The sequence below is a fragment of the Rhizomucor pusillus genome, assembly GCF_041956525.1.
Source record: "Rhizomucor pusillus strain CBS 183.67 unplaced genomic scaffold VTP01scaffold_14, whole genome shotgun sequence".
In the NCBI taxonomy this organism is placed as follows: domain Eukaryota; kingdom Fungi; phylum Mucoromycota; class Mucoromycetes; order Mucorales; family Lichtheimiaceae; genus Rhizomucor; species Rhizomucor pusillus.
In genome coordinates this window covers 257,277-270,201 of record NW_027192156.1, presented here as the reverse complement: position 1 = coordinate 270,201, position 12,925 = coordinate 257,277, and the positions used below count along the sequence as shown (strand labels likewise).

Genomic DNA, 12,925 nt, shown 5'->3' with positions numbered 1-12,925 from the left:
CACACACTTTTGCCATGCAAATGTCGTCAGCTCACAGAATGCCGTTGATCGGCACTCGGTCAATCACAGAACGCTCACGAGGCTGGAGAGAAAGGTTTCGCAAACAGTGTACAGACAGAATACAGAGTGCGCGGCAGGGGCAGATCGATGATCGACGGCGACAAAAGGTACGATCGGGAACCTGATTGTCTCCTACGATGTTACCGCTGACTGGACAAGAATAGGCTATAGAGATAGCAGTTCTCGAAGAATGGGAAAACTTTAAAAGAATGCATGAGCAGGCTCTGGAGGAAGAAGGCATTTTGAATTTGGATGTGGATTACTTCTTGCAAGGTACGACTTTAGATAGACTCCCAAGATTCCGTATGGATCAATAACCAAATAACAGAGGATAAGGATGATGAAGAATACGAGTTGTACAATGCTGTCACCTGTGTAAATTGTCAGATGCATACACTCGGAAAAGTAGAAAGGATTATATTACATTGCCCGGCATGTGGGTTCAGAGCAACGGAAGAGGTAAGGAGAGTCATGAGGTATCCGTTTTATTGTGGTGGTATTTACAGGATCATGGTAGAAAATACAGTCGATGAAAGAATCACAAACAAGACACGCGTCGCAATGTCACGGCAGAATCCAATATACCCCAGAGCCCGGCAGTGATGCATTGTATGGACTCTGTGATACCTGTGATCTCTGGGAGATCTACTAGTCGTCGCTTTCCAGCTTGAATTTAAATGTTACACGACCCAAACATACTATCACATCCTCCTCATCCACGTCCACATCACCAAGATACTTTTTGCAAAACGATAAAGCTTGCTGCCCCGCTAGGAACTTTTCGGTCTCGAAAACACAGGTTTGGCCGTGATTGTGGTGCTCGTCGTCGTCCGGATCTGTGTGTAGACCACCAGCATCGTCGAAAGCTCTCCGGCGCACAAGCAACTCGATCGTCTCGTCTTTGCTGTAGTCTTTAACGATCATTTTGTAAAAGATCTCGGGATCCATGCAATCGTTGCGAATCACGTTCTCAGGAGGATTTTCGATCAACTGCCCGGCAATTCCAAACGAGCGTCCCGACATGTCAGGACCTACGACGTGACCGAAGAAACGGCTGTGTGCGTCGTCTTTGCCGAACGGCGGTAGGAAGCACACGTGTGCAAGTCCTTCAATATCGTTCATAGGAAAGATGTGCTATCCACGGAAGAAGAAAGAACGGACATCTGCATATCACGGGTTGCTTGCTTAATTCATTCCCGAAGTCTTGCTGTCTATTAAATTTAACAAACCCTTTGGCAAAAAGTCCCTGATATCAATGTCAAGGCAAGAAATGTAGGATGACCACCATTGTTCAAGGAGTATATTGTTAGCGCATCCAACGAAGCAGATGCTTACACCACAGCTGCATTGTATCTTGAATTATGAAACAAGCAATGTATATGATAGTTTTGTTTTGGGAAACACAAATTCAACCTTCTAGCGCTCAACTCCATTAAATGTTACCAGTCCTTACTATGATTATACTATTTCGAATGATTAAAATGACAAATAGCGACGTTGTCTTTATGTAACTCTTCGCTTGATTTGAAGCAGTGAAGTGATTTTTGCTCGTCAGCCCAGCTGAGTAAAAAGATTTTCTGACTGTAAACATGGTTCTCTTCAGTTTCCATCGCCAACAACGCCCAAAGGTACATTCTCTCGATCATCTATAAAATCAAGTTTGCAGCATCTTATAAATCAATTCTTGCATAGCAGGCATTGTTATTTGTTTCTTTGGCGGACATGTTGCGAAGTTTGATCCAGCAAACCATCCATAAGCGAGCTTACAGCACTGCTCGTTCCGAAAAGCCGCTCTACTTTGTATCTCGAACTACGACTAATGGACTTCCTGTTTACCACGACTACAAGAATGGAAGAACTCGCGAATTGACTGTAATTCGTCGCATCAAGGGAGATGCTGAAGCGCTCAAGAAAGATCTCCTTACTAATCAATTTCCTGATGCTCCCGCTGACTTTGCAACCGTCGTTCCTCGCACCAACCAAGTCATTCTGAAGGGACTCCATTCTAGACAAGTAAAGGAATGGCTGATTGAAAAAGGATTCTAGTAGACTTTTTGGAACTCGAACCTCTTGTTTTTTTTACTACCTCGTCGATCCACCTGTAAATACAGCTATATCAATATCGTCTCCGTGGTCAATTATAACTTCCTGAAATTGTTTCTGGTCGTTTCCATGGTGTTTTACTAGTAAAAAACGCGATTTTTGGGATTTGCGAAAAATTTTCGCGTTTTAGTCATATTGTTTTTCAAAATTTCAACGAAAAAAATTGACAGCATGGCCGAGCGGTTAAGGCGTGAGACTCGAAATCTCATGGGCTATGCCCGCGCAGGTTCGAGTCCTGCTGCTGTCGATATGTTTTACCTCCCTCTTCGTGAAGGGGGTTCGTAGATTTTTTTCCATTACTTTTTTTGCCTTCTTAACGGGAACTTTTCATTGCTGTTTCAAGCTTCATTTTCACTTTGAGGCAAGGAACATATTGCCATGAGGTCGCGGTGCGAGCCCTTGCGTTGCAAATGAAGACACGGATCTCGGATCAGGATTGAGCAGTGCGTGACAAAATATTCTGGAAAAAAGGGTATATGGAATGATTTATGATACTCTGATCATATATTCTGGCTGATCACAAGACACATATTAACTATTACCGCCCATTGTTATAAAACCCTCGCTGTGGTTTTTTACAGCTGCACTGCACAGAGGTTACCACGACATGTGTCCATTAGATAACGACAACGGGCCGAGAAGTTAGCTGACGCTGCAACTACTGTCACCTCAGAAGATGTATAGGAAATATACGCATTTTCGTTATGCTTATGCAGTTCATGCGACTGCGCGAATTGCAGTCGGGATATCAAAAACCTGCACGATGCCAATTGTCCCACGGTGGTCTCTAAGAGTCCCACGGTGGTGGGGCGAAGCTCTCTACCAATTGTTCCTCTTCTTTTCATGACAAGCAGGATCCTATCGAGCTCCCTAAATTCGTTGAATCGATCTAGTCGATTGCTCAAAACTCGTCCTCCTCCGCTCTTGTATCAAAGACGCCTTTACCACGACGATGAAGTATATGGTTATCGCGTGGCAAAAGAGTTCAAAATGCCAGATTACACATCAAGCGAGCTTGCCAACCGTATGGATAATGGAAGTTTGCTTCGCATGGTGCAGGCATATCGAACATATGGTCACAAATCTGCTCACTTGGACCCTTTGGATATCATGGAGCACGAGTAAGTGATCAAAAAGATTCAGGAACGCGCAGCCTTTTGACATCCAGGATAAACAGAAAAGTACTCGCACTGCAGCCAGAGCGCTATGGTCTGGCTGATTCAGATAAAGTGTATCCACTCGCAGGTACGTCAAATGCGACAGTCGTCTTGTTGATCCCGACCAGATGATTCATCCTCGCAACAGGTATCCTGCATGTCACAGAGTCTCCATCCGATGCTACGGGCAAAGAGCAGGCTGACTTTAAGACAATCCTGGATCATTTGAACACTGTTTACTGTGGAAAGATTGCTTATGAATTTATGCACCTTCCGGTAAAGAAAAAAAAACGAACATGATTTACTGTATTTGTGAAAATGCCCCTTATCAGCTGAATATGAGATAGTCTGCGAGTGAACGCCGCTGGTGGTATCACGCCGTAGAGTCCTGGACAAAGCCTAAACTTTCCGAAGATGCCAAAAAGAGGATCCACGAATTACTTACTAAATCAGAGGTAAAAACGAACGAGTTTAACCGGATATATGAAGACATTGATCGAGGTATATATGTTTGAATCTTTTGTAGACTTTTGATCATTTTCTTGCCAAGAAATTTCCAAACATCAAGAGATATGGCCTCGAGGGTGCCGAAAGCATGATGGTGGCTCTTGATCGGCTTTTTGAACTGTCTGCAACAGGTTGTATTCCTCATTTAGCGTAAACTCACGCTGCGATATTGACATTTGGAATAGCTGGAGTGCAAGATATCGTGCTGGGAATGCCACATCGTGGCCGTCTTAACTTGCTGTGTGACCTTTTGGAGTTTCCATACGAAGCTTTGTTTACAAAAATGAAGGGATTCTCTGAGCTGCCGAAAGGCACGTTCCACTCTGGCGATGTGATTTCACATCTAAGTAAGGATTCTAGCACGACGATTGATACCGATATCTTGCTAAATTCAACATGATATACAGTCAGTAATCCTGACCTGAAGTATGGAGGAAGCAAGGTTCATGTCTCGCTGCTAAATAATCCGTCTCATCTGGAGGCTATCAACCCTGTGGCTATGGGCAAAGCCCGTGCAAAGCAAACGGAGCTCCTAGCAAAGGCCGGCGACCAATGTAGCCTCGGTGATCGTGTTATGTGCGTCCAGATCCACGGTGATGCAGTAAGTTTTTAATGATAGTGTGTATATCTATCCAACAATGTTTAACAATCCATGAATTCAAGGCCTTCACAGGTCAGGGCGTCGTGATGGAATCGCTCAGCTTGTCCAATCTGCCTCATTATTCTTCTGGAGGATCTGTCCACATCGTTGTCAACAATCAGCTCGGTTACACTACTCCTGCACAGAATGCGAGATCATCCGCCTACTGCTCTGATATTGGCAAGATGATCAATGTGCCTGTTGTCCACGTCAACGGAGATCACCCTGAAGACGTTGCACGTGCAATGGATGTCGTATTTGAATATCGTAACAAGTTTAGAAAGGTAAGACGGTGTGAAGAACAATGTATAAAGTTCAGCGGTTAAATTATTCTGTCCATTAAGGATATCATTCTTGATCTGATGTGCTACCGCCGATGGGGCCACAATGAGCTTGATGAACCTGCTTTTACACAGCCGTTCATGTACAGCAACATTCGTCCTCGCCCTTCAGTTCCAAAAATGTACGAAGAAAAGTTGCTGGAGGAGCAAGTCTATACCTCCAAAGAGGATGTGGAGGCAGTGCGAGCGTCTCAAAGGAAGGTGCTTGAATCCGAGCTACAAAAAGTTGATGGAAACTATTCTCCTCCGTCATCGCTCCACCTGGCAGGGAACTGGAAGAACATGACCCATATTACGGAGCGCCCTCGGTTAGACCAGGAACCGGCCACAGGTGTCGATAAGGATCAGCTATTGGATATTGGTCGCAAATCTGTCGCAACACCCATTCCTATGAAGCTACATCCTAGATTGCAAAAATACCACGTGGATGCCCGGCTCAAAAAATTGGAGCAAGGTGCAAATATCGACTGGGCTACGGCGGAAGCACTGGCGTTTGGATCGCTTCTAAAAGAAGGTCACGGCGTCCGGATCTCAGGTCAAGATGTAGGTCGTGGTACCTTCTCGCAACGCCACGCCATGTTTGTCTGTCAAGAGTCGGAAAGAACCGTGATACCTTTGAACCACATGGATAGCAACCAGGCATATCTTGAGGTTAGGTTCAATACCTAAAGGAAAGAGATAGCGCGATCCTAAAACATGTGATATAGGTTGCCAATAGTCCTTTATCGGAATATGCCGTACTTGGATTCGAGTATGGCATGTCTATCGAGTCTCCCGAAAGACTTGTCATCTGGGAAGCACAGTTTGGTGACTTCTTCAACGGTGCTCAGATAGCCATTGATACATTCATCTCGAGCGGCGAAGAGAAATGGCTCAGACAGAGTGGACTGGTTATGTTGCTACCTCACGGCCACGAAGGCGCAGGTCCAGAGCATTCGTCGGCTCGTGTTGAACGATTTTTGCAGGTAAGTACACCAATTCCTTTGCTGCAAGAGCGAACCTAATGATTTATCTTTTTCCAAGATGAGCAATGATCCATTCGATATCAACAAGACCTATGATGTCCCACCTAACTGGTCGGTCGTCAATTGTACGACGCCAGCGCAATACTTCCACGTACTTCGCCGTCAAATCCACCGTGCGTATAGAAAGCCGTTGATCGTGATGTCTCCAAAGGCCTTGCTCAAATCTCCGGTAGATAATCCAAATATAGATGCTTAACTCCATATTACTGAGCCTTATCATTTGTAGGTTGCCGTCAGCTCGCTTGATGATATGGATCGCGGTACTGGCTTCAAGCCTGTGCTGGATGATCCCACAACTAGCGAGAATCCGGACGAAGTCGAAAAGGTCCTTTTCGTATCCGGAAAGCTGTATTATGACCTCGCAAAGGAAAAGGCTAACGCTAACGTCTCTGATAAAATTGCTATCATACGTTTGGAGGTACATGTTGGAAACCGACCGATACGAAGGATGAGTTTTACGAAACTGTATTTCCAAATAGGAGCTCTGCCCATTCCCTAGAGACGAGATAGAACAAGTTGTTGACAAGTACAAGTATGCACACGAGTACATTTGGTGCCAGGAGGAACCTCAAAATGCTGGAGCATACAGCTTTATGGCTCCTCGTTTAAACCAGCTCATTAGAGGCAAGCAGCAGGTATGCTTTTGCTGTTCATTATTCCATTTTCTAGCAACAGGTTAACAAGCTTCGCTAGCTTGAGTACATCGGCCGACCTGCTCTCTCAGCTCCGGCCGTTGGCATACCCACTAGATTCCGTGCAGAGCAAGCACAGTTGATCAAGGATGCAGTAGAGCTGTAGACCGTTATACAGTCGATATATTTAAATGAAGGAATAAAAGGCCTGAAAATTGGTTGCAACGATGGTTATAAGCTTCGTATGCTCCCAACTAATTGTATGGTACGGGAATTGCTATAGCATGTTCTAGCAAAGTAAATAGCATTGTATGCAGTTATTCCACTTGGGTCGCAAAGGAACGTGGTAAAGTCGGGAGCTGAATGATGCTCCTCTTCGCCTTGCTCTTTCCAAATTTTTCCTCGAGCAAGTGGACAACGCGTTCTTTGACAGGTCACTCAGATGGCGCTTCGCATACCCAAAGGCACCCTTCCCCAGCTCTTTAAAGAGGGCTACAAAGTTAGTATATGCACGCAATCGACTCTGCATGATGCTCATCTACTCTGATCCCTTCCTTGACAGTTCCAACAAGGCGTCGATGAGGCCGTTCTGCGCAACATTGAGGCAACGCACGAGTTTGCCGAAGTTGTTCGTACTTCGATGGGTCCCAATGGTAATTAGTATTAGCGTACACGTTCCAGGGCAAATCTGACGACAACTGTTCAGGACGCAACAAGATGATCATCAACCATCTCGAAAAACTCTTTGTCACCAACGATGCTGCAACTATCATTCGCGAGTTGGACGTTGTTCACCCTGCTGCTAAACTTTTGGTCATGGCTTCTCAGCAACAAGAAGCAGAAGTCGGTGATAACACCAACTTTGTGATTGTCTTCGCCGGCGAACTTTTGCAAAAGGCAGAGCATCTCTTGCGACTTGGCCTCCATCCATCAGAAGTTATTCAGGGCTACGAACTTGCACGAGACCGCGCACTCCAGATCCTAGAAGGTAAAATTGTGAAAATGCTGCTTCAATGATGAAGAGATTTTTAAAACTTGCTCATCATTTTACAGAACTTGCAATTCAAAAGATTCAAGATCTTCGATCTCCTCAAGAACTTAAGAAGGCTATCAAGGCTTCGATTGCATCCAAACAATACGGCCACGATGATCTATTGAGCGATTTGGTTGTCGAGGCTGCACTTAATGTTATGCCAAAGAACCCCAAGGACTTCAATGTCGATAATATTCGTGTTGTAAAAGTAATGGGATCAAGCTTGTACGACTCTCGAGTTGTACGCGGTATGGTCTTTGGACGTGAGCCCGAAGGTTAGTATACGAATAAGTAGTTGGGTCCACATTGCGCTAAGTCTTTAATCATGCAATAGGTAGCGTTCAAAAGGCTACAAAGGCGAAGGTTGCCATCTTCACTTGCCCGTTGGACATTGCCCAGACCGAAACAAAGGGAACTGTCTTGATTCACAATGCACAGGAAATGTTAAATTTCAGCAAAGACGAAGAGAAGCATATGGAAAAGGTATATTCAGCTGATAAATATACCGAAAAGAGTAGAGAATATTGACGCGGTGTTGTTTGCTTAGATTTTCCAAGAACTCGCCGACGCTGGCGTAAAGGTTGTAGTCACAGGCGCAGGCATTGGTGAACTAGCATTGCACTTCTTGAACCGTTTCAACATTATGGCCGTCAAGGTCTTGTCCAAATTCGATATTCGTCGTCTATGCCGAGTAGTCGGAGCTACAGCTCTAGCACGTCTTGGTGCTCCTATGGCCGAGGAAATGGGTTACTGCGATGTTGTAGAGACCGTGGAAATTGGCAGCGATCGCGTCACTGTATTCCGTCAAGAAGAAGCCGACAAATCCCGCACAACCACCGTTGTGATCCGTGGCGCTACGCAGAACCATATGGACGATATTGAACGTGCCATTGACGATGGTGTTAATGTCATCAAAGCTGCTACCCGCGACAACCGACTTTTAATCGGCGCCGGTGCATCCGACATGGAGCTCAACAAACGGTTACAGGCTGTAGCAGCAAAGACTCCTGGTCTCAACCAGCATGCTATCAAGAAATTCGCTGAAGCACTGGAAGTTGTACCACGAACGCTTTGCGACAATGCCGGTATGGAGGCTACCGCCGTACTTTCCCGATTGTACGCCGCACATTATCAGGAAGGCGACGATGGAGCTACCGTTGGCGTAGATGTCGAGAACAACAATGATGGCACCTTGGATGCTGCAAAGGCCGAAATCTACGATTCTTACCCTGCCAAATACTCTGCGCTCAAATTGGCAGCTGACACTGCCATTACCATTTTACGAGTAGACCAGGTATGGATCTATCTTAAAATGAGGGGATCAAATTTCTGCTTTTTGCTAAACGATACTTTGTTGTCTAGATTATCATGTCTAAACCTGCAGGAGGACCCAAACCACCAAAGCAACAGGGACATTGGGATGATGACTAAAGAGATGATCGAGTAAAAAAAAGTTTACATTAAATCTTTTTTTAATGCATTTGCGTACAAAGAATTTTTTTGCTGCAAAACTGAATTGCTGAGAAGATGGTTTGGGATAGTCAGGCACCAAAAGGAGAGGAGGAAAATTCACTTTCCTTTTTCGTTCGACACATGTCCAAAAGACCACATAGCAATAGCGAGCTTGATGAAAGCGCTACCAAGCGTCGCGATACGCGTCATGTCGAGTCATTCTCTGTCCGTCCGGCACAACACTATGCAGGTCGATGTGCGATCTACAAACAACCAGTCGAGATCAATTCTTACAGCATAGACGGCGAACGTTGCGTCTGGTTCGACGACAGAGAACTCGTGAGTGTTATGCGTGATCCATTTATATTTTGCACAAAGCTGACTCGCACACGCTTCATTGCACTGCTCTATTTTTTAGAAACAATACCATCCAATACGCATAGACGGGACTACGCCGTCCCTATCCACAGGTTTCGAACGCTTCGTAAAGCGCGACGATACAGTTGCAGAGCATCTGGATACTTTGTTAGATGCTATAACGGACGCAAAACGAAAAAAGAGGGCTCTAGGCGACCTCGACATTGTAAAGTTTCGTCCAAGAAAAGAAAAATGCTTCTGGGTCTTGATATGTTGACGATGGTTTTTGCTTCCAGGTCACCTGGCGCGGTATCATGACAAAGATCTTTTGCACGCCCTATGCAAGAAACGAGCCATGGCAGTTGCGGGTATCGAGATCCAATGTAAGGGATCAAGAATATAAGAAAGTAGATCTTTATTTGTAACATCCTGCGTACGTAGGGAACAATATACATGGAAGAAGTAGCGTTACCTGGCAAAAAAGAGAGGGAAGCGAATGCGACGCGGAGGGAGCAAATGATGAGCTACTGGGGCTACAGGTTCGAAGGCCTGTGTACCAACGATCCTGACGGCAGCGCAAACACAAATATCCAATACTGCGTCATTGTAAAAACGCGACTTGGCAAAAACAATATCTTGATGGGCGCAGAGGTGGATTGCATCGACGGTCCCAAAAGCAAAGAACCCTTGAAGCAATACATTGAGCTGAAAACATCAAGACATATAGAGAACAGCAGGCAACAGTATAGCTTTGAACGATACAAATTGCTGAAATTTTGGGCACAGTCGTTTTTGGTAGGCGTGCCAAGAGTCGTGTGCGGATTTCGAGACGATGATGGATCCCTGACCAAGACGGAAACGCTAAAGACTCTCGAGATACCACGACGAGTGAGAGACAAACCAAACATGTGGGCAAGTTGTCGGATCTGTTTTTAAAATAGTATATTTAGTCTCACATAATCCTCCTCTATAGGACGCCAGCGTATGCTTAAATTTTGCTGACCAATTTCTCGACTGGTTGCGAACGGTGGTTACGGTGGATGACCCGAACACGACGTACTCTGTTGAGTGGAAAGAACCTTTCAAAGAAATTACAGTGCGGTACAATGGACGCATAGGCGCGTTTCTGACCCAACGATACTTTGACGGCGATGTGAGCCACAACATCGGAGGTCCTAGAGTTTCATTATCGTCGTTGTCGTCGAATACATAAAGATGGAGCATTTACATTGAAATAACTTAACTTGCACCAGTATTTGTTTTCTTGTCCATTTTCTCCGTATAGCACTGCTTATACAGGTTACCTTACGCTGCAGTGAACCACATTGTACGACGATGTTTCGGTTCATCTTTGATCTGCGGGCTCGTTTCTTTAGGTTCAGGTACAAAGAATCTACGAAGCGAATGGCGCCTCCCTCCCCTCCCAACTTTATTCAAACGACGATATAAAAGTTCAGAAAATACGATCGATAACTCCTCCTTCCCGTTAGGAACTGATACTTCTTTACTGTCTAATTCGATGCAATTCATTTTGAGGGCTACATTCGTAGCTTTTACACTCCTTTCCTTGCCATCAACGCTGGCCGCCAATGTCACAGATATCAAGCAATGTCCAAAGCTTGCAGCAAGAAGATCGCCTCCAAAAGATGTATCAGACTTGCGCATAGACGACATTTCTGTGGTTGCTGGCCTTGGTGATAGGTCGGTTATATAGTCAACATGTACACGAAAGCATCGTACTAACCAGACGGACTTGATCTGTAAACCACTTCATCGTATATCCAGTATTATGGCTGGTCTTCTCATGAAACCGGGCGACTATGACCATGGTTTAGGTCCTTTGAGCATCAACACCATCAAAGAATTCCGCGGCCGGAGCTATCTGACTGGCGGCGACAGGGGTGCATCTACTGTGGCGAATTTTATAAAATATTACAATTCTGCTGTTCAAGGTCTCTCTCACGGCTCGCATCTGATCGAGTTCTGTCAAGGTAACAAATTGTTTATATTTTCGGTCAATTTGCTGCGTATTCTTACAAGCATTGGGATGCATTGCATAAACACATGTTAGCCGAGGCTTGCCTTGATTTTATTAGTAAGTTACACTGCATCTGTCGACTATCCAAAACTAGTACTAATCCGCCGTCGATCAGGACATCCAAGAAAAGATGGGCTGAACGCCGCATTGAGCGGAGCACTGGCAATGAATCTCGATGATCAAGTTGATTATCTCATCAAAAGTAAGTGATCCAAATGCAACTTGTTTCCATACCTGCTTACACGAATAATAATGTAAAGCAATGAAACGTAATCCATCAATCGACTTTGAAAATGACTGGAAAATGATCGTCCTCAATATTGGCAGTAAGTCACACTTGGTGTTTTAATGTAATATGAATACTCAGCAACAGCAATGTTTCATTAGACAACGATCAATGCGCTACTTGTTCCTTGTGGAAGAACGACGTCACGCCCGAAAAGTACAAGCAGTACGTGGAGGCTGCCATTAGTCGTATCAAGGCAGAGATCCCTCGCACGGTCGTCCAGATCCTTGGCGCTTTTAAAGTTTCACAAGTTTATCAACTCACTCGAGGTCAATCATACTGCCATCCTCTTCTCAATATTGACGATGCGTTGCTAAACCACATTGAATGCTCATGTTTCCTTGGACCTGACAAGAATCGTAAACTTATGGATTCGATGGTGGAACGTAAGTCTTGGATTAATAACTTCACTTTCCAAGATATTTTGCTGACCGGATACTATATGTAGAATACAATCAGGGTCTTCAGGCGATATACAAAAAGTTCAAGTCCCAGCATACCTCGAATTTTGCGGTGACTTACAGATCAGCTAATATCGATATCTTGTCTTTCTCTCTCGATATGTTAAGGTGGGCGGTCATACCGGAATTTAGCCTACAATGTTCATCCATAACCTGATACTAATGCACCATTATTCGGTAACTCACGACATTGACAGCAACATTGACTGCTTTCATCCGAATTTTAAGGGCCATTCGTGGATAGCAAAGGTGAGTAACATTAAGTATAAATTCGCCCCGTGGAATCCTTCACGTGATTAAGACAAAAAAATAGACCGTATGGAATTTAATCCATGGTCCACCAAAGTTACAGTCTGGTCCCATAAAATACAGTCCAGGCCAAGAGGTAGAAGCAATGTGATGACCAAATCAATGCTTTAGATTGCCAGCGCTGACATAGACACGTAGGTTTATTGCCCAACGGAACAGGATCGCATTTTAATTTAGACATTGCCGAGTGCATTGACTGCTTCTAGCTCATACAATTAACTGCAACAGAATAATAGATCACGAAATATTTCTCTTCTGCAAGTGTACAAAGAATGCATCAACCCCGGATCACTGATAATTCTTATAGCGTGTTCGATGAGAATTTACTTTTCATTGTTCCATTACCTTCACATGTACATGTAGGTTGCTTGGGGTAGACTTAGTTTGGATCTATATGTGTAGACGACGTTGCATATGGGAAATTCATAGAATCCATCGGACGTTAGTAGATACACAGAGTTTAAACTTCCCAGATTCTAAATCAATTGAAGCTTACATCAATGTTTACGCTGACCATTGCGGTT

At 44.6% G+C, this 12,925-nt stretch overlaps 7 protein-coding genes and 1 non-coding gene across 8 annotated transcripts; 7 read left to right on the top strand and 1 right to left on the bottom strand.

The window, feature by feature from the left end:
* Positions 1-38: 38 nt before the first annotated feature.
* VTP01DRAFT_2789 (uncharacterized protein) lies at positions 39-663 on the top strand (the record flags this gene model as incomplete). Its single annotated transcript, XM_069381288.1, has 5 exons — positions 39-167; positions 225-333; positions 389-435; positions 507-519; positions 578-663. The coding sequence occupies 5 exons, from the start codon at positions 39-41 to the stop codon at positions 661-663; spliced, it is 384 nt and encodes a 127-aa protein (XP_069236996.1).
* Positions 664-708: 45 nt separating this feature from the next.
* Positions 709-1,182, bottom strand: VTP01DRAFT_2788 (uncharacterized protein; the record flags this gene model as incomplete). Its single annotated transcript, XM_069381287.1, has 1 exon — positions 709-1,182. One exon carries the CDS (start codon positions 1,180-1,182, stop codon positions 709-711), a length of 474 nt encoding a protein of 157 aa, XP_069236995.1.
* A 467-nt stretch (positions 1,183-1,649) lies between these two features.
* Positions 1,650-2,106, top strand: VTP01DRAFT_2787 (mitochondrial 54S ribosomal protein mL49; the record flags this gene model as incomplete). Its single annotated transcript, XM_069381286.1, has 2 exons — positions 1,650-1,688; positions 1,753-2,106. The coding sequence occupies 2 exons, from the start codon at positions 1,650-1,652 to the stop codon at positions 2,104-2,106; spliced, it is 393 nt and encodes a 130-aa protein (XP_069236994.1).
* A 222-nt stretch (positions 2,107-2,328) lies between these two features.
* Positions 2,329-2,410, top strand: VTP01DRAFT_t76. Its single transcript has one exon. It is a non-coding gene; the product is annotated as a tRNA-Ser (tRNA).
* Positions 2,411-3,006: 596 nt separating this feature from the next.
* Positions 3,007-6,631, top strand: VTP01DRAFT_2786 (uncharacterized protein; the record flags this gene model as incomplete). Its single annotated transcript, XM_069381285.1, has 14 exons — positions 3,007-3,284; positions 3,341-3,408; positions 3,469-3,596; positions 3,668-3,775; positions 3,847-3,958; positions 4,013-4,174; positions 4,235-4,428; positions 4,491-4,751; positions 4,812-5,459; positions 5,516-5,773; positions 5,832-6,002; positions 6,060-6,251; positions 6,313-6,468; positions 6,527-6,631. 14 exons carry the CDS (start codon positions 3,007-3,009, stop codon positions 6,629-6,631), a joined length of 2,841 nt encoding a protein of 946 aa, XP_069236993.1.
* A 276-nt stretch (positions 6,632-6,907) lies between these two features.
* VTP01DRAFT_2785 (uncharacterized protein) lies at positions 6,908-8,929 on the top strand (the record flags this gene model as incomplete). The annotated part of the gene is made up of 7 exons (XM_069381284.1): positions 6,908-6,964; positions 7,028-7,118; positions 7,172-7,453; positions 7,519-7,773; positions 7,833-7,981; positions 8,046-8,792; positions 8,861-8,929. 7 exons carry the CDS (start codon positions 6,908-6,910, stop codon positions 8,927-8,929), a joined length of 1,650 nt encoding a protein of 549 aa, XP_069236992.1.
* Positions 8,930-9,091: 162 nt separating this feature from the next.
* On the top strand, positions 9,092-10,520 carry VTP01DRAFT_2784 (uncharacterized protein; the record flags this gene model as incomplete). The annotated part of the gene is made up of 5 exons (XM_069381283.1): positions 9,092-9,289; positions 9,369-9,533; positions 9,604-9,690; positions 9,749-10,219; positions 10,281-10,520. The coding sequence occupies 5 exons, from the start codon at positions 9,092-9,094 to the stop codon at positions 10,518-10,520; spliced, it is 1,161 nt and encodes a 386-aa protein (XP_069236991.1).
* Positions 10,521-11,096: 576 nt separating this feature from the next.
* Positions 11,097-12,578, top strand: VTP01DRAFT_2783 (uncharacterized protein; the record flags this gene model as incomplete). Its single annotated transcript, XM_069381282.1, has 8 exons — positions 11,097-11,298; positions 11,404-11,547; positions 11,606-11,671; positions 11,733-12,017; positions 12,080-12,144; positions 12,225-12,341; positions 12,406-12,477; positions 12,540-12,578. The coding sequence occupies 8 exons, from the start codon at positions 11,097-11,099 to the stop codon at positions 12,576-12,578; spliced, it is 990 nt and encodes a 329-aa protein (XP_069236990.1).
* Positions 12,579-12,925: the final 347 nt, after the last annotated feature.